The sequence below is a fragment of the Sceloporus undulatus genome, chromosome 9, assembly GCF_019175285.1.
Source record: "Sceloporus undulatus isolate JIND9_A2432 ecotype Alabama chromosome 9, SceUnd_v1.1, whole genome shotgun sequence".
Classification (NCBI taxonomy): Eukaryota; Metazoa; Chordata; class Lepidosauria; order Squamata; family Phrynosomatidae; genus Sceloporus; species Sceloporus undulatus.
This window is the reverse complement of record NC_056530.1, coordinates 27,148,274-27,166,157: the sequence shown is the minus strand read 5'-3', so window position 1 is coordinate 27,166,157 and position 17,884 is coordinate 27,148,274. Positions and strand designations below refer to the sequence as shown.

Genomic DNA, 17,884 nt, shown 5'->3' with positions numbered 1-17,884 from the left:
AGATGCCCTTGCCTTCTCTCTCGGGGACGATCTGAAATCCAAGGCATCTGCTCCCCTTTTCTCCAAACCTGAGTGATAATTATTTTTAATGCCCAAAGTGGAATATGCTGCTGCTGCTTCGGAGAGCGGTGGAGCCTCCTTCCTTGGAGGCTTCCAAACAGAGTGGGATGGCCATCTCTCCAAAGATTGTGAGTTCTTGCATGGCAGAAGAGGGTTGGATTGCATGACCTCTTGGGGTCCCTTCCGACTCTTGGAGTCTATGGTTTGAACATCAGCAAGACCTGGGGCAACATTGATGTTCAGAAGCAAAGATGCAAGCAGCCAAGCTCGCCTTGCTAATAATACTGCATAGCAGCTTTGGCCGACCCAGTTCACAGCTGGCGTGTCGGACTACACATCCCATCGCCCTTGGCCAGGATGATGGGTACTGTAGTCCATTTAGATATACGCTGGAGTGGGGGACAAAAAAGCTATTTGAAATGTTATAGGCCAAGGATGAGAGGTTGACTAGGGGCTGCAGCCACACCGCAGAAATAAAACAGCTTGGCACCACTTTCACTTCCATGGCTCAATGAATGCTATACTATGGATTGGTAGTTTGATGGGGCACCAGAGTGCTCTCTAATAGGGAAAAGGCTAAATATCTCACAGAACTACAAATCCCAGGTTTCTGTAGCATTGACCTGTCGCAGTTAAAGCAGGGCCAAACTGCAGCGGAGATGCAACCTAAGGCTCACACTTTCTGGGTAGCATGGAACTGGAAGGAAGGAAGGATAGGGCAAAAACCCACCTCTGAACATCCCTAGCCTAAGAAAACCCTATTAAATTGAAAGCTCCATGATCTTGGAAGCTAAGAAGGGTGGATTTGGTTAGGCCTTGGGTGGGAGGCCACCAACAAATGCCATGTGCTGCAAGGTTTATTTCAGAGGAAGGAAATGGCCAAAACAGATCTGAGGATCCCTTGCCTAAGAAAACACAATGAAATTGAAACAAACAAACAAAACTACGGATTGATCTTGGAAGCTGAGAAGGGTCAGCCCTGGTTAGGACTTGGATGAGAGACTGCCAATGGATAGGCTCTATTTCAGAGGAAGCAAATGGCCAAATGAGCATCTCTTGCCTGTGAAATCCCATGGGGTCAAGGACCCTGGGCATCTTTCCGGTCGAAACCAAAAGACCATTTCTGGGTATCTCTGGCCTCATTTGTGGGTACGGAGATGCCAGCAGTGGGGACCAATGCCGAGAGAGGGAGCGCCAGACCCTCCATCCCTCTCCAATCGAGGCTGGCAGAGCCAGTTGCCATGGCAACCGAGGGATGCAGCGCTCTGCCAAAATAGGGGATGCTGAGGCTGGACCCCTGGAGGGTTGCAAAGGCAATTGTGCAGCTATGCATCCTTTCCTTGCACCCTTGGTACCCCTTGGCACTTGTGGTACCCCAGAGGGGGCTCTGCCAGCTGTACCCATCCTCCCAGAGGACTGTCCCCCACTTCCTTGTGCACAATTTTACCTCTTGTGATGAACCCCATTTTATAAAACAGTGTGCATTTTTTAAAAGGTGGAAATAAAATCTTGGTTTCACTTACTCCATTTCTTCCTTCTCTAATAGGGAAGCTATTGAGGCCTGGATGGTGCTGTTATGTTCATCCAGAAGTTCCATGGTTGCACCTTTAAGCTGTTAAAGGTGTTTATGGCGGCATATGCTGATGAAGGGTTTTCTTGGCAAGTTAGGGCTGGAGGGAGTTTTCTATGGCCTTCCGCCTGAAGCTGAAAGAGTGTGACTTGCGCAAGGTGGGGTTCATGGCCAAGCTGGGAATCGAACCCTGGTCTCTGGAGTCATAGCCCCAAACTCAAACCACTATCTCTGTAGCAAGGGCATCCTTTGACACCTCTTTAAATGCTGCAGCTCCATCCTATGTAGCCCTGGGATGTGTAGTTTTACAAGCTGTTGCTACTAACACCCCATTGGAGTTTCACCTTTGGGTCTCCTTGAGTTGGCAATGACACGTCGACCTCAAAAAGGCCTTTCCCCTTCTCTACCCAAGAGGGCTGGTACCTCTCCAAACTACATATCCTGGGATTCTGAAGCCAGGGCAGCTCAAGTGGGATCGAGCCGCACCGTTTTGACCATGGAGATGCACCTTGGGTTTGTTGTGGTTGTTGTCGTCGTGTGCGCCCAAAGTAATTGTTTTTGACTTATGGAGACCCTATCCTTATGGGTTTGTCTTGGCCAGATTTTTTCAGAAGGGGGTTGGCCATGGCCATCCTTGGCGGCTGAGAGAGTGTGACTTGCCCAGATCACCCAGCCAGGCTTTTCTGCTCCACTGGAGACCCCAATCCCTGATCCCATTGTTGAGGGTTGTGCCATCTTAGTGCAAACCCAAACGCAGAGCTATCATGGGTGTTTCTTTTTTTCTTCGCCAGATTTGGTCCAGACGGGGATTTGCCATAGCTCTTTCCTCTGAGGCTGAGAGAGTGTGACTCAGGGTGGGCTTTTTCATGTTTCTGAAGCCCAAACTACCTTGGCTCTTGCCTTTTGTGGCTGGGCATCTCATGCGTAAAGATGCTCGATGCGTAAAGATGAGCAGCACTCTGCTCATGTTCAGGGGCACTCTGGAGGAGGGGGCCCTCTCTCTCCTCCTCTTAGCAAGCAGCAGCCAAACAGGAGAAGGGGGTGGAGAAGGGGAGGGCTCTTTGGGGGGCTCCCCTCCCTCTTCCCATCCCTCTCTCCCTCCTTCCCTCCTTCCTCCCTTCTTTCTTTCCTTCCCAGTGGCGCTAGAAGGCTGCGTTGCGCACAGAAAGGAGAGCAAACCAAGCAGAGAAGGAGCATCTTCCCTGGACTGGAGCTGCCCTGGATCTAGGGTGAGTGCTTTTTCTTGGGGGGATCTATTTTGGGTGGCTCAGTCCTCCCCCTTTGTCCCTGTGCCACCCCTGGGTGCCCTCTCCATGCCTTGGAGAAGGGGCAAGAGTAGCCCTGGGCATGTTGCAGAGCTCTGGGTGCCTGGCATTGGAAGAGGCAAGAGTACCCCTGGGCATGTGCAGAGCACCCAACTGCTGGAGCTATGGGACCCTCATAGCATGGCCATGGGGACTGGAACCCCTTTTGGCTTCAAGTCCATTTTTGAGCATGGATGGGTGCCTAGATAGAGGAAGGGAGGCTGGAGGTTTACAAGGGCTCACTGGGGGTGGATAGACCAACAGCAAAGAGGGAAAGAGAGGGCTTCTGCCCATGTCCAGAGTTCTACAGAGGCACCTGTGGGAAGGTTTCCAAGGAAGCTGTGACTTTCAGCTGGCCATGGAGTGAGCATGGAGTGGAGAAACAAGAGGAGACACTTCTTCCATCTCCCACATCTGCCTTTGGCCATGGAGACAAAGGTATTGGAGGTCTGGTGGACCCCTAGACCTGGTCTACCCAACGCATGGGGTCAAGACATCCTTTTCCTTTGGATGCAGAAAAGAGAGAAGACCTGGCTTCTGCCTCCCACATCCACCCTTGGGCATGGAGCCAAAGGTGTTGGGGGTCAGGTGGACTCATAGACCTTTTCTCCCCATTGTGTGGAGTCAGGATGTCCTCTTCTCTTGGATGGAGAAACAAGAGGAGACTCTTCTTCCGCCTCCCACGTCTACCTTTGTCCATGGAGTCAAAAGTGGTGGTGGGTCAGGTGGACCATCAGACCTCCTCTCCCAAAGCATGGGGTCAAAATGCCCTCTTCCCTTGGATGGAGAAACGAGAGAAGACCTGGCTTCTGCCTCCACATCTATCTTTGGCCATGGAGTCAAAGGTGTTGGGAGTCAGGTGGACTCATAGACCTGTTCTACTCAACGTGTGCGGTCAGGATGTCCTCTTCTACAGGATGGAAAAAACAAGAAAAGACTCTTCTTCTGGCTCCCACATCTACCTTTGGCCACCTTTTTGGGGGTCACGTGGACCCTCAGACCTGTTCTCTCCATTGTGTGAGGTCAGGATGTCCTCTTCTGCTGGACAGAGAAACAAGAGAGGACTCTTCTTCTGCCTCCTTGGCCATGGAGTCAAAGGTGTTGAGGGTCAGGTCAGACCTCCTCTTGTCCTCTCCTGCTGGATGGAGAAACAAGGGAAGACTCTTCTTCCGGTTCCCACATCTACCTTTGGCCATGTTGGGGTCAGGTGGACCCTTCTATCCCCAACGTGTGAGGCCAGGATATCCTTTTCCATGACCCTATGTGAACCATGCAATGTGTGAATGTCATTCGCTCATTTGGTGATGCCACGGTGGTGTGGCATGATGCTCATCATACCATTCTCTCATTTGCCGGAGTGACTTGATGCTTGCTCCATGCTACGTTGCCCCGGTTGGTCATCTAGTTTTTGCAACTGCCCCATAGAGAGGGCAGACTCCATGGACCACAAGTGTGTGTGTATGTGGGTCATTATGAACCCTTTTGCCCATCCTTTGGACCAAAGAGGCTCCTCAGCCCACAACTCTTGCAGTGCGCCGATCATGCTATTTTAATTTTTAAAGAATGTTGGCGGTGCTTCCTGGCACATAAAGAAAGCTGCCTCCTATCGTTGGGTTGTTCTTATTCTCTCTCTCTCTCTTTCTCTCTGTGTGTGTGTGTGTGTGTGTGTGTGTTTATTTGAGCCTGAATGGGTGGTGTGCGAATTTGTGCGCCGCTTTAGCCAGGGTGGGGTGGGCAAACAAGGCGATAAAAAGTCTGTGCATTGCAGCATGGAGCGTTGCACATGAAACCGCCGCATCTCGGGTGTGCACGAAGAGTGAGTATATTTGTGCCCGCATGAGTGCATGGGCGGTTATGCACAGGTCGAGTTGTGTGCAGAGGATGTTGTGCGAACCCCCCTGTCCCTTTTTTCCTCTCTCTCTGCATTTGTGAATGTGTGGTCTTTTGCCTCCTTTTGCCTTTGTGTGCGGTGCCACCATGTGTCCCTGCCTGTGTGTTTGCTGTCTCCCTGCAGCACATCGGTCGCATGCGCCTGGGTTTTGTGTGTATCTGTATGTGTGGGGAGCGGAGCCGGTTGGCTTTTGTGCGTTTGCAGCAGCTGCTTGTGTTGATAAATGTTTGTGCCACACAATCTGCTGTGGGTCTATATTCGCCCGCTGAGGTGGGTGGATATCTTTTGGGGAGGAAATGACATTTTGCAACGCTGTCGCTTGACGGATATTTTGCAAGGAGGCCCTTTTGGCATAGAGAGAAAAGAGACAATATTGCAATAAATCGAAATCAGTTTAGAGGCAATGGAAAGGTGAGAGGGACCTGCAAAAAGAGGTATCTCCATGGAGCCGTCTCCCTTGTGCTCAAAACCTCATTTAATTTTTGCTTTCCGGTAACAAGTCTACTAGGTTTTAAGCCCAAATAGCAAAACGTAGGCATTCGCACACTTCCCTAAAAATAACTCTGCCAGGGGAATTAAAAAAAGATTCTGCCAATTCACCATTTCCGAACACAAAGGTCTGTTTTTAAAAGATTAATAATAATCTTTTTTTGCCCTGCAACACAGAAAGGCATTCCTAACTACATGCCAGGGTTTCTTGTGCTAGAAAATGACGCTGGAGGGATGGCGGCAGGGAACCGAACCTTAATGTTTCGATTGGTTTTCTTGCTAATCCCGTAATTCCTTCTCTCTCTGCAACACATATCCTTACAACAGCCCTGCAAGGTAGGATAGGCCTAGGAAAGGTAGCAGACCTAGGCTTACCCTGGGAGTGTTATGGAGTGTGTGATTTCAAACCAGATCCTAGTATATTGTAAGTCACTTGGAGACTTGTTTTGAGAGAGAGGTGGACGTAGCCAGTGTGGTGTAGTGGTCTGAGCATCGGACTCTGGAGACCTGGGTTCGAATCTGGCTTGGCTATGAAAACCCTCTGGGTGAGTCTCACTCTCTCAGCCTCAGAGGACGGCAAAGGCAAACCTCCTCTGAAGAAACGTGCCAAGAAAACCCTAGGATAGGTTTGCCGCAGGGTCACTGTAAATCGGAAACGACTTGAAGGCAAACAACACACACAGTAAATCAAATCAAATCAGTCAATCGATCGATCGGTTGTCCAACTTTCTAACCACTATACCACTTTGCCCACTATACCACTTTGCTTATTGCGTGCCATGTCTTTACATGCAAGGTAGCTTTCCGTCCCATAACTATTAATTACTCCCTCTATAAATCTATAAACTCTACAAAGCCGCCTTTAATCCCAGTTTGGGAGAAAGGCAGAATAGAGGAGTTGGAATTCAGTCCTTCCCAGTCGGCTCAGGCAAAAGCAAACCGCTGCAGCCTCTCCAAGCTTGTCTGTTTGACATCAGTAATGATTTTTGCCATCTTGACGTTGCTTGGCCATATAGGACTGAGCTGTGAGAGCTACAACTGGGATCTATGACTCTGACTCTGAAGACCAGGGTTCGATTCCCAGCTCAGCCATGTAAACCCATGGACAAGTCACACTCTCTCAGCTTCAGAGGACAGCAATGGCAAACTTTCCTCTGAACAAAACCTGCTAAGAAAACCCAATGACAGCTTTGCCTTAGGCCTGGCCATATAGATCCACTGGGTGATAGGTTCGCTTTAGGGTCACCATAAGTCGGAAATGACTTGAAGGCATGCAACAAGGACACAATATTCAGCGAAGTGGCTTCACGGCACAGCGCTGAACCTATTTCTGGACTGCTGCAGGTTGTGGGACCGTCCTGAAAAGACTCTCGTGGGCCTTGCCTTTCAACAGAGGAGATGTGGCTGGAAACCCCAGGCTGCAAAGGGGGCCTGTCTAGGATCAGCTGCCAGGCCTGAGTCATCCCCTGGCAAAAAAACCAAGTCCTTGCATGCCTTCCAAACATTCCTGGGCTGTTTCCCTCACTTGCAAGCGGGACGGAAAAAGAGAGCGTGCGGATGCGGTAGGGAACAAACCTCTTCCAATCCTTTTAAATTGGAAAGTTGCAGGAGCATGGGGCTGTCACTTTGCGCCATGGTTGCACTGGGGATGCACAAGTGTGCGCTTTTGGGTTGCTTTTTGCATTTGGAGAAGGAGGTCATGGGGTCTGAAAACAGGAGAACTACGTCTCCAAGTTCCTCGGTTTGGTCCCAAACAAAAAAGTTCCTTGCCTGGTGAGGAGGGAGCAGAAGGTCGCTTGGCATAGACCCATGTATCCAAAAACAGACTTTGAGCCTTGCAAGGAGCCAAGAATTCTGATTTTTTCCTCCCCGTTTTGGTAGTCTGAGCGAGAGAGTTTTGGGAAGAAAGTCCAAGGAAGGAGCGGAGACGAAATGGGAAGAGGTACCTGTCTTTCCAAGCTGTCCCGAGTCTTTCATGCTACAGAGTTATAGCACTTTGATCCCGCTTTTAACTCTCATGGCTCAGTCCTATGGAAGGTTAGGAGCTGGAGTGCAATGGTTCTATTTAGGATTCTCAGCCTAAGAGCGCTAGTGCTTCTGAAAACTGGGTTGGGAATTAATATTGCTGCATTTGTTGGTCTGTGCTTGACTTGCGGCAACCCTAAGGTGAATTTATCATGGGGTTTTCTTGGCAAGGTTTGCTCAGAGGAGGTTTGCCATTGCCTTCCCATGAGGCTGAGAGAGTGTGACTTGCCCAAGGGCACCCAGTGGGTTTCATAGCCTAGCAGGAAATCGAACCCAGGTCTCCAGAGTCGTAGTCCAACACAAACCCACCACAAATTTTGTACAGAATACCTCCTTGGGGAGGATTCTGGGGGTCAGGGGATTCTGGGAGTTGCGATCCAACAAAAATCACACCCCCAGGCTCTGCCTCTTTCTATGTACTCCATGGACAGAATATAGAAACAGGCAAAGCTCGTTGCTGGGTCAGAGTAAAGACCTGTGTGGTCCAGGTCCCATTCTCCGCAGAGACCCCAATGCGGGAACGACGGGGATATTTTGCTTGGTCCAAGAAAGGCACCTCTGTTTTGGGGATTTTGGACGTCACTGTACTTTTCGATCACAAAGTTTGCAATAGCCAGTTGGTTGTGGTTGCTTAGGTCTTGGAAGGACTCTCTTGAAACGGACAAGTGAGAACATTGTTCTAAGTGATGCTGATGAGGAATGACTTGTTCCCTTGCAAATGATTTTTAAAGTGGATTGGAGGAACTATGCCCCCCTGGGGCACCATTTTACATGCTGGCACCATCTGGGGCATGGATTAATGGTCTCAGTCAGCTGGATGACCAGGAGGGTTCCCCCGACCAAAAGAGCTGACCCAAGACACTGAGCTGCCTGATGCAAAGGGTCAAGATGGCACCTTGTCTCCATTCCATCCCTTCGTCTTCTTGCCATGTTGGCTCTCGCCCCACTGTCAGTACGAACACCTTAAAAGAACCGCAGCAACAACAACAACCCCACAATATGCTTAAGTGCGTCACGTTGCCAGCCGGCGGTTCAGCTGCGAGTATCATATATTGGCACAAGGAGTGCCCAGGGGAAAGGATTTGCAGCCTGTTGTGTGGGGCCCAACCTGTGCCCATAATGTGCAGAGCAGCTGCCGTCCCATTTTATAAAAATCAACTGGATAGACAGTGAACTTAAAAGTGGCATTGGGTGCCAAAAGTGGCGCTTGGCTCATCTCTCATGGATGTGGTTGCCAGATCTCAAAGGTGAGCTTTGAGTTTCCTCTTTCTGTGGGTCCTGGCAGGAGACCCAAATTCTTCACTTTTGGGGGGTCTCAGCTCTTTGAAAGAAGAAAGAGATGGGCACAAGTCTCCAACTTAGCTCCAATGGTTTGTGAAGCCTCGGCCTTATTCCTGCTTCCAAATAAACCAGTTTGCGATCCGGATTGATGGATCGGTTCGACAGCGGAGCATACCTCACACTACATTTGCCCCGATCGCATTTTCCTGTTGTAAGATAACCCACTTGTGGTTCACATTGACTAATGAATCGATTCAAAATGGACCTTCTTTGCGGGTCGCTGCTAGGAAATCGATTCTGATCCGCTTCTCGTTCACACTTGTGCCAAATTGATTTATTCCAAAAGACGCGTGTTCAATGGGTCCAGCGCAGGCCCCCCCTCACTAAAGTGCTTCGGCGATCCGGCTCAAGTGCAAACAAGGGTCATTTACACCACTTCAAACTGTTTAGCAAACCAGTTTATAACGTAGTGGGAATGAGGCCTTCATTGATTTCTTCTTGTTGCAACTTGCAAAAACATTCCTGGGACTATGGCTTTACGATGTGTTTACTTTGAGAGCCAGTGTGGCGCAATGTTTTGGGCATTGGACTATGATACTGGAGACCGGGATTCGAATCCAAGTTCAGTCGTGGAAACCAACTGGGTGAGCTAAGTCCTTCTGTCCCAGCCTCAGAGGGTGGCCATGGTAAAGGCTTTCTGAAGGAGCTTGCAAAGAAAACCCTGCGATAGGTCCGCCTTAAAGGGTCGCCGTAAGTCAGAAACAACCGGAGGTCACACAGGGACGATGGGCATTGTAGTCTAGCTACATCTGGAAGTCGACATGATTCCTCCTCCCTTTGGATCATGGCATCTTCCGCTCCCTGCGGCTTCTCCGTTCAGCTCAGTATCTGGATGGAAAATGGATGTTCTTTTTTGTCGCTCGGAATATATTTAAACTAGCAGTTTGGGTCCAATGCAGTCAATGTCCAATTTAGGAGCGGCAAAAAAGGAGCCGCTTGCTTTTGCCTTAAATGTGCACGGAGGAGGCTGATGTGATGAACTCAGACATGTGCGGCTCCTGCGCTTGTTTCGGAGAGCCGGGCTTTTGTAGCCCCTCTTGCTCTAAGTAGACAAATGTCCAAATTCTTTTGAACAGCCAAACTGTTAAAAGCGCACCTCCGGGTTCAGCTTCCCATTAAAGAGAGGAAAGAGAACAAAGCCCCGAAGGGTCGAAAGAGAAGAGACGGAGTGGGATTGGGAGCATGACAGCTCTTTGCAAAAGGCAACCGGATTGTTCCAGGAGCGCATGTTAAGTTGCAGCCGTTTAATCCTTGGATGGCAGAATGAGCGAAGGTTTAATTGGGGTTTCTTTGCACCTTCCAGGACTTTGACTCTAGAATCCATCACAGCAAGAATGGATAGTTTAATTTCAAACTCTTCTTCTCGACAGACAGAATGATAAGGCTGGAAGGGACCCCGAGAGTCATCTATTCCAACCCCCTGCCATGCTGGGATATGCAACTAAAAGATGCCCATCCAACTTAGACAGCATTTTTGCATTGCTTTAGCAAGGCAGAAAGAGAACGGAAATCTCTTGCTAAGGGAACTTAATTCCCCCTGCCTTAAAGTACCCACTTTTTCTTCTTTGTACAACGAAACTATTTGGGTGTGATGTTTTGCAGACTCCGGTATTAAAATAGCTTGTTGGTTTTGGAGTCTGCGTTATCACTTTTGCACATAAATGCGGCACGCGAAGCTTCTTGTTGCTGCAGAATGTTTTCTTTCCTACTTGAGTAAAGTTAGGCATGCTTACTTAGGAGTGAATTTCACTATTTCCCCTGGAACTATCTCTGTAGTGGTTTCAGTGTTGGAGGGTTCGAATCCTGGCTCAGCCATGGAGCTTGGGCAAGTCACACTCTCTCGGCCGCAGAGGATGTCCATGGCAAGAAGAGGTTTACCAAGAAGCAGTGCTACTGAGTTGTGGTGTCCGTAGTGCAGTGCGTTGTAGTGTCCCTAGTGCAATGCCACTGCATTGTGGTGTCCTTAGTGCAGTGTATTGTGGTGCCCATAGAGGCAATGCTGCTGCATTATGGTGCCCATAGTGTAATGCCACTGCATTGTGTTGTCCTTAGTGCAGTGCGTCATGGTGTCCATAATGCAATGCCCCTGCATTGTGGTGTCCTTCGAGCAGTGCGTTGTAGTGTCCATAGTGCAATGCCACTGCATTGTGGTGCCCATAGTTCAGTGCCACTGCATTGTGCCATCCTTACAACAGTGCCACTGTGTTGTGCTGTCCTTAGTGCAGTGCCATTGCATTGTATGACGTAGTGCAGTAGTGCTTTTGGCAGCTATTTGGCCTTCTCCGTCAGAGAGCATGGGTGCCCCAAACAACTACAAATCCCATGGAGGCATGATAGTTGAAGCAATGTCAAACTGCATTAATTCTGCCATGCAGATGCAGCCCAAGAGGGAACTGAAAAGCTAATCCTTGGGGATCATTGCCAAGTGGAGCAGTTCCTCCAACCAGCATGGACTCTTTAACCAGAGACTCTCTCATGTTTAGTAACTTTCTTGTCTTGTTCCTTTAGGTTTCAACCGCCCTGGGGATTATCTCTTGGCCAACTCCAGCGATAGCGTTGTGCGCCTCTTTCAGGTGACTGAATCGGCACCATAAAATGTCTTGCACCCTCGATTTGGAGAAAGGGTGCACTGTTGATGAACTTCTCCATGGCTGTATTGAAGGCTTTGGTAAGTGGAACAGAAGGGGGCTTTAGTATTTGTTATGGGATGTGGGGTGACCCACAAGCGGGCATATATCAGGGTTGTGAATTTCAAGTCCAAGGATACCCTTGATCATCTTTGGGGGTATGTGCCTGAGACCCAAGTGCAAAGAATGATATACCTTTTCAAACAGAGCAGTGAGAGGCTGTCTTTTGGACGGCAGAGTATTGCAACTGTTGTCCCAAAAAGCCTTGTTGGGCAAAAATGTATTGAGACACTTATTTATCATCTCTTTGCAGACGATGAAGGCAAAGTTCGAGACCCCCAGTTGGTTCGCATGTTTCTTATGATGCACCCCTGGTACATCCCTTCTTCGGAGCTGGCAGCCAAGTTGCTGCAGATATATCCTTCTTTTGCATCACCGCTATGGCCTATCTTTCTTCCCAGTCTGTGTCTTTCTATCAATGGTTTCTCCCAGCTTGCCCCAGTGGCAACTCCCAGTATCCCCAACCAGTGCCGCCACTAGGGCTGGTGTCAACCCAGTGCCAGATAACACATGCCAGCATCCCCAGGCTGCCTGGCACCCATATTCCCAGTTACCCCAGTCTGCCAGTTAAACCACATCTTCTGTGGTGGAGATGGGATGCTGCTGGGCAAGTCTTGGGAAAGTCACACTCTCTCAGCCTCAGAGGAAAATTGGCTCTGAACAAATTTTGTCAAGAAAGTCAGTTTGACTTAGGGTTGCCATATATTGGAAGCAACTTGAAGACTGCAGATTGCAACCAAAACATCCGGAGGGCTATACCCGCGCTTGGTTTAAGGCGTGCCAAAATGCTTTCCAGATAGATTAAACTGCTGAAATGTGAGCACTTTTGTTCTCTGCTCACAGTTTTAAAACTCTTGCACGGTTCCCTGCCTTTTTGCTTTCTCCTTAACTCTGCCCTGAACTTACCAGGAATCGGACGGGTCAGAAAACAGTTCCCTCCAGATCAAAACATGCCACTTGGTCAGGTAAGCCTTGGAACGATACAGGGGTTTTGAAGCCGATGATAAAGGCCTTAAATGATTTAGGGTGGGAGGGTTGGGCAGTTTTTGGAGGGTGTCAAGAAAACCCCACAATAGGCTAGCTTTAGTCAAAATGACTTGAAGGCACAACAATGCACACTATTGCCATAAGGGCAAAGGTCTTCCAATTTTGCTTTTTCCAGCATCAACCCCGGCGAGCGACAGAGATCTGTTCTCCTCTCGATCGGGGTGGAGCAGATCAACGTTTCCACCAGTGATCTCCGACAGTCAGAAGCGGGATCCCTGTTGTAATTTCTCCTTGACTCCTTGCTGGTGCCAGTCTTCTGTGCCCTGACTGATAGGAGAACAGATTGATAGGAGAACAGCGGATGATGCCCAGTAAAGCAGTATCAGGAATAGGGAACGCCAGGTTAGGAAATGCTGCTTCACTAAGTAGCTGATTTAGGATCTCAGCTGGCATTGGGATGTTAAGCAAATGCAAACAGAGCCTGAACCGTCCCTAGAAGCCAAGATGACTAAGTGAAGGTTGTCAATCCTTGGTCCTATCATGAGAAGACAGAACTCCTTAGAAATAACGCTTGGAGAGGCAGAAGGAAAAGAGGAAAAGTGTATTATAGATGGATGGACTAAATCAAGGAAGCCATGGTCCTGAGTTTGCAAGACCTGAGTATGGCTTCTGAGTTTGCAAGACCTGAGTAGGGTGGCTTGGAGATCTCATGAGGTCTCTCCATCATGGGATCTCCATAAGTCAAAATCAACTTGACGGCAGTTGACAACAACAACAGTAACCATTGCAAGGGGCTACTGGAACCAATTTGAAAGGCCGTTTCTGGAGGTGTCCCTGGATGGGTCAAGGATTTTTTCAAACAGCCTTTATAAGATCTAGGGGTTCAGTTGAGGGACACCATCTTGTCTTCTTGGGGTCACTCTTGGTGCACCAGTGGTTTTGATTTGTAGAGGTGAGGTGGCTATTGGATAGAGGCTGGATTTTCCCCTCCGGCTTGATCACTGACCGTCTCACTTCTCTCAGATATTGGATCTCGGCGTTCCCAGCAGAATTCGATCTCAACCCCGAATTGGCCGAGCAGATCAAGGAACTGAAGGAACTCCTGGGCCGGGAAGGGCACGAACGTCACAGCAGCCTCATTGACATAGAGAGCGTGTAGGTAAACTGTGGGGACGTGTCCCCCCTTCCCCTACAACTAGATCTTGGGGAGGTTCCTTTGATGGACTGCTTCTCCCACAATCCCCCAGCCGGCTTATGGCTGTTGCATTCTGGGAGCTGACGTTCAAATAGGTCTGCCTGTGACTGTACTTCCCATCCTCCCGGTGCCTTGGATGGTTTTCTTGATGCTTATATGCTCCGATCGGGAGACTGGTCTCCGATGAATGTTTTTCCAGTCCCTCAGAGACTATAAATCCCAGCTGTCTCGCCCCAAAGCAGGCAAAGTCCCTACATTATGGGAGCTACAGTACCAAAATGCATTTTTTCCAAGCTCTTGTGTGATATTCCTGCAAGCTGCCCAGCAAATTGCAACCAGATCATGTGTCAGTCTTTACCTCTGACCACCTTTTGCTTTGCCAACCAGCTAGTCTGGCCAATGCCATCTCCTTTTTGCACGCCTCCCCGCGAAAACGCTCCCCTCTTCTGTGCCCACGTAGACCGACCTACAAGTGGAAGAGGCAGGTCACGCAACGTCAGCCAGTGGCGCAGAAGAAGCGCAAGACGTCCCTACTTTTCGACCACCTGGAGTCCGGGGAGCTGGCCGAACACTTGACTCACCTGGAGTACCATTCCTTCAGCAAGATTCTGGTGAGGATGGGGATGGCAGCCATTGTGCATTGGGTGCATGCAAGCGGATCAAGATGCGCTAGAAATGTTTGCACTTATGTTTCACGTCTCCTTAACTTGCTTTCTCCTTCTGCATCCAGTGTTGGTCCCATTGCGTGTCAGTCCCTTCACTGGCTTCCCTATGTAATGCAATGGGCCTTTGGTATCTACTGGGCTTTGGATCCAGGATCCCCCCATGAATACCATAATCCATGGATGCTCAAGTCCCATTAAATACAGTGGCATAGTCAAATGGTGTTCCATATATAACACACATGAGTGCTTGAGTCCGTGGGTAAAGAATCCATGGATACAGAGGGCAACCGTAATGCGTACGTTACATTTTGTGGCACTGTCCAGTTCTCATTCCCGCAGATGGGAAGTCCACTTAGGGAGACACAAGATGCTGAGTGTCCACCAGGATTCAGGCCGACGATAACATCGACCACTTTCTTTTTCCACCGCCAGTCTAAGCATCTTCCTTCTTTCTTGCGTCCCCAGTTCCAGGACTACCACAGTTTTGTCACGCACGGGTGCACCGTGGACAACCCCATCCTGGAGCGGTTCATCACCCTCTTCAACAGCGTCTCCCAATGGGTGCAGCTGATGGTGCTGAGCAAGCCCACGGCGCAGCAAAGGGCCCAGGTCATCACCCGGTTCGTCATGGTGGCCCAGGTGAGGAGACCGGGGACGATGGGTTGGACGCCCAGGTGTTCCGCATCCCTTTGGGTCCTCTGGCTTTTGGGGATGCTGTGATGATGCCTTCTTCCATGGAGGCTCAAGTCCCATTAGATACAATGGCATAGTCAAATGGTGTCTCTTTTATAAAATGGCAAAATCAAGGAGAGAGAGAGAGAGAGATATGAATGAGAGACTATTTTCAAGCCGTGGATGCTTGTTTCAGTGGATAAAGAATCGGTGGATACAGAGCTCCATCTGTAATTGCAAAACTAAAAATAATATTGATAATGGTTATTATTATCGTTATTGTTATTATTAATTTGTTACTGTGCGACTTCAAGTCATTTTCGACTTAGGAATAATAATAATAATAATAATAATAATAATACATTTTTATTTACGCACCACCTCTCCCGCAGGATCGAGGCGGCTCACGATAACGGATAAAATACAATCTAAAACGCAGCGTATATTAAAATACGTTCCATCAATTCCCTCTGCACTATATTATAATAAAATAATTAAAACAATTAAATTGTGAGGTTTCCGTGGCAAGGTCCGTTCGGAGCGGGTTTGTGATGGCCGTCCTCTGAGGCTGAGAGAGTGCGACTTGTCCAAGTGGTTTCCGTGGCTGAGCTGTGATTCGAACCCAGGTCTTAGTCCAACATTCAAATGACTACGCCGTGCGGAAAATATCCTTTTTAATTGCAGTGGTTTTTAATCTGCAATTCCTGTTGATGGAGCCCAGAATTGCGTTGGCCCTTTTGGCCGCTGCGTCACACCGTTGGCTCACGCTGCGGCCTCCCCGACCTCCCTTAATGGGTCTACTTTGTGGTTTTCTCTTACTATTTGGCAGCGCCTTCTTCTCCTCCTCCTCTGCCGCCTCTCCAAATGACTCCGAATTTTACCTTGCCGCTGCTTATAAGGCTAATAATGAGCTCGGCTGACCGGCTGGGAGGCAGCTATATAAATCAAACCCCTTTCATTTTGCTTGTCCCCGACGGGCGGCGAGAAGTTCAGGGCATCCTTTTTTCTCTCCGGGTTGCTTTCCTTCGAAAGGCGAAGGGGGAGAAAAAAGAGAGCCGGCTCGATAAAAATCTATTTATACATTCATAGATCAAGGCGGAATTGCAAAAAGGATATTCCTCGCCAGGCAAAAAGGAAAAACGAATCGATGCGGCTTGCTTTGCATTTCCCTCCATTCGTCCTCTTTTGTTCATAGAGATCGCACGCGTTTTTATGGTGGTTGTTTCAGATTTAGACTTTTGAGTTCCCAAGAGGTTGCTTCTCTTTTATGGGTCTAAATCTTGACCCGCATTTTTTATTTGCAGAACGGACTGAAAAGAAAGCCGCACACGCGTCCAAATCTTCCGAACAAAAATTGTGAGGGCATTTGTGCGTTTTGCAACGCATTTACTTTTTGCGTCTTCATTTCGCGGACTTTTTCCGGCGGCGTTTGCACTCCAGCGGCAACGGCTGTTTTGGTTTTATTCATATGCTTACAAGACATCTATACTATAGAGATAAGGCAGTTTGATACCACTTGAAGTCCTGTTGCTCCACGGCATTTAAAGTGGTATCAGACTGCTTTATTTCTGCAGTGTAGACATACCCACGTCTGGAAAAGAGTACAGTCCCTTGGCCCCAAATTCATGGTTTTACTGGATATGTGCATGGACTCACATGTGTCTCTTTCTTACCACCATCACTTTGCTTTGCTGTCCCCATTGCCCCTGGCAAGGGGTTGGTCTGGATGACCCTTGGGGATCCCTTCCATCTCTATGAACTGACCATCCATTTGCCTGTGCTTCCAGAGGTTGCTCCAGCTGCAGAACTTCAACACGTTGATGGCCGTTGTCGGCGGTCTCGGCCACAGCTCCATCTCCCGCCTTAAGGAGACCCACAGTTTCGTGAGCCCAGAGACCACCAAGGTAAGTGGTGCAATTGCCTTAGCTTGATCCAAAGCTGCGGACGGGGCAGTTATGGGGGTTGCATAGCAGGGGAAAACCCTGATTCAACCTCTGCCATCCCATTTCCCTGGCTGCTTTAAAATGTCCCGGTTCCCCTTTCCTCCTCCCGCTTTCCCCCTTTCCGTCCTTGGCTTACTTCAGTTGCTGCAGACTGAGTCCAGAGTGCGAAAGTTGTAACTCAGTAGATATGGGTAAAAAGCAAACTGCGGCACCCGCTCCTAGCTTTCTAGTCTTCTTACTCATTAATAACATTTGCCGTCTTGACCACACACTGATGTTGCTTGGTTTGCATCAGTGAAATGTCAGAGAGCATGGGTTTGGAGTTTGGGTACGGCTGTTCGAGGGCCCAGTCCTACCTTTGGGGTTTTGGGGGGGGGGGGTCATGAATGGTTCAGTTGTAAGTTGCAAGCCACAAGTCCTCATGAGCAGAGCTAGGTTTTGAGAGAGGGGGGTGCAGTGCTTTGTGCTTTGGAACACAACTCTGGAGACCAGGGTTCGAATCCCCACTTAGTCATGGAAACCCAGTGGGTAACCAGTCCCACGCTCTCAGCCCCAAAGGGTTGCCTTCAGCCGGAAATGGCCCAAAGGCACATAACATCATTTCGACAAGTTCTTAATATCTAACCCAAAGCTTGGCCGATGGAGCTTAGGAAGCATAGCATTAGACGATGGCTCTGGAGACCAGGGTTCAAATCCTAGCTCTGTCATGGAAACCCGTTGGGAAATCCAACGAGCCACACTCTCTCAGCCGCAGAGGATGGCAATGGCAAACCCCCTCCGAAGAAACAAGCCAAGAAACCCCCATGGTGGGTTTTCCTTAGGGTCGCCGTAAGTCGAAAACAACTTGAAGCCACACAACAACAACAACAAAATGACAACAACAACAATAACAAAGTCCTCATGGGGTGGGACCTAATTTCTTGAGAGTATGCCTCTTATTCCTCTCCTTTCCTTTTGCTTTTCTCATCCCTTTGCTTTGCTATTTGTCCTCCATACTGACTTTACTGAGCAGAGGAGGGATAAGCCTCCCTATAGCCGGAGGAAGGCAGGATATA

The 17,884-nt window shown here is 49.0% G+C and overlaps 1 protein-coding gene across 4 annotated transcripts in view; it reads left to right on the top strand.

The window, feature by feature from the left end:
• The first annotated feature begins 2,732 nt into the window (after window positions 1-2,732).
• The window catches only part of RASGRP2 (RAS guanyl releasing protein 2), a 28,369-nt gene continuing 13,217 nt past the window's right edge, over window positions 2,733-17,884 (top strand). The window contains exons 1-8 of one of the 4 annotated variants that reach the window (XM_042440856.1): window positions 2,733-2,859; window positions 11,189-11,348; window positions 11,621-11,723; window positions 12,270-12,332; window positions 13,378-13,509; window positions 13,941-14,160; window positions 14,680-14,853; window positions 16,674-16,790. In XM_042440856.1, coding sequence (XP_042296790.1) covers window positions 11,276-11,348; window positions 11,621-11,723; window positions 12,270-12,332; window positions 13,378-13,509; window positions 13,941-14,160; window positions 14,680-14,853; window positions 16,674-16,790 — 882 coding nt within the window. In that variant the 5' untranslated portion in view covers window positions 2,733-2,859; window positions 11,189-11,275. Of the gene's footprint in view, window positions 2,860-4,660; window positions 4,751-6,822; window positions 6,877-11,188; window positions 11,349-11,620; window positions 11,724-12,269; window positions 12,333-13,377; window positions 13,510-13,940; window positions 14,161-14,679; window positions 14,854-16,673; window positions 16,791-17,884 lie in introns of those variants that run through there. The other 3 variants (XM_042440859.1, XM_042440858.1, XM_042440857.1) reach the window with 3 other exon arrangements.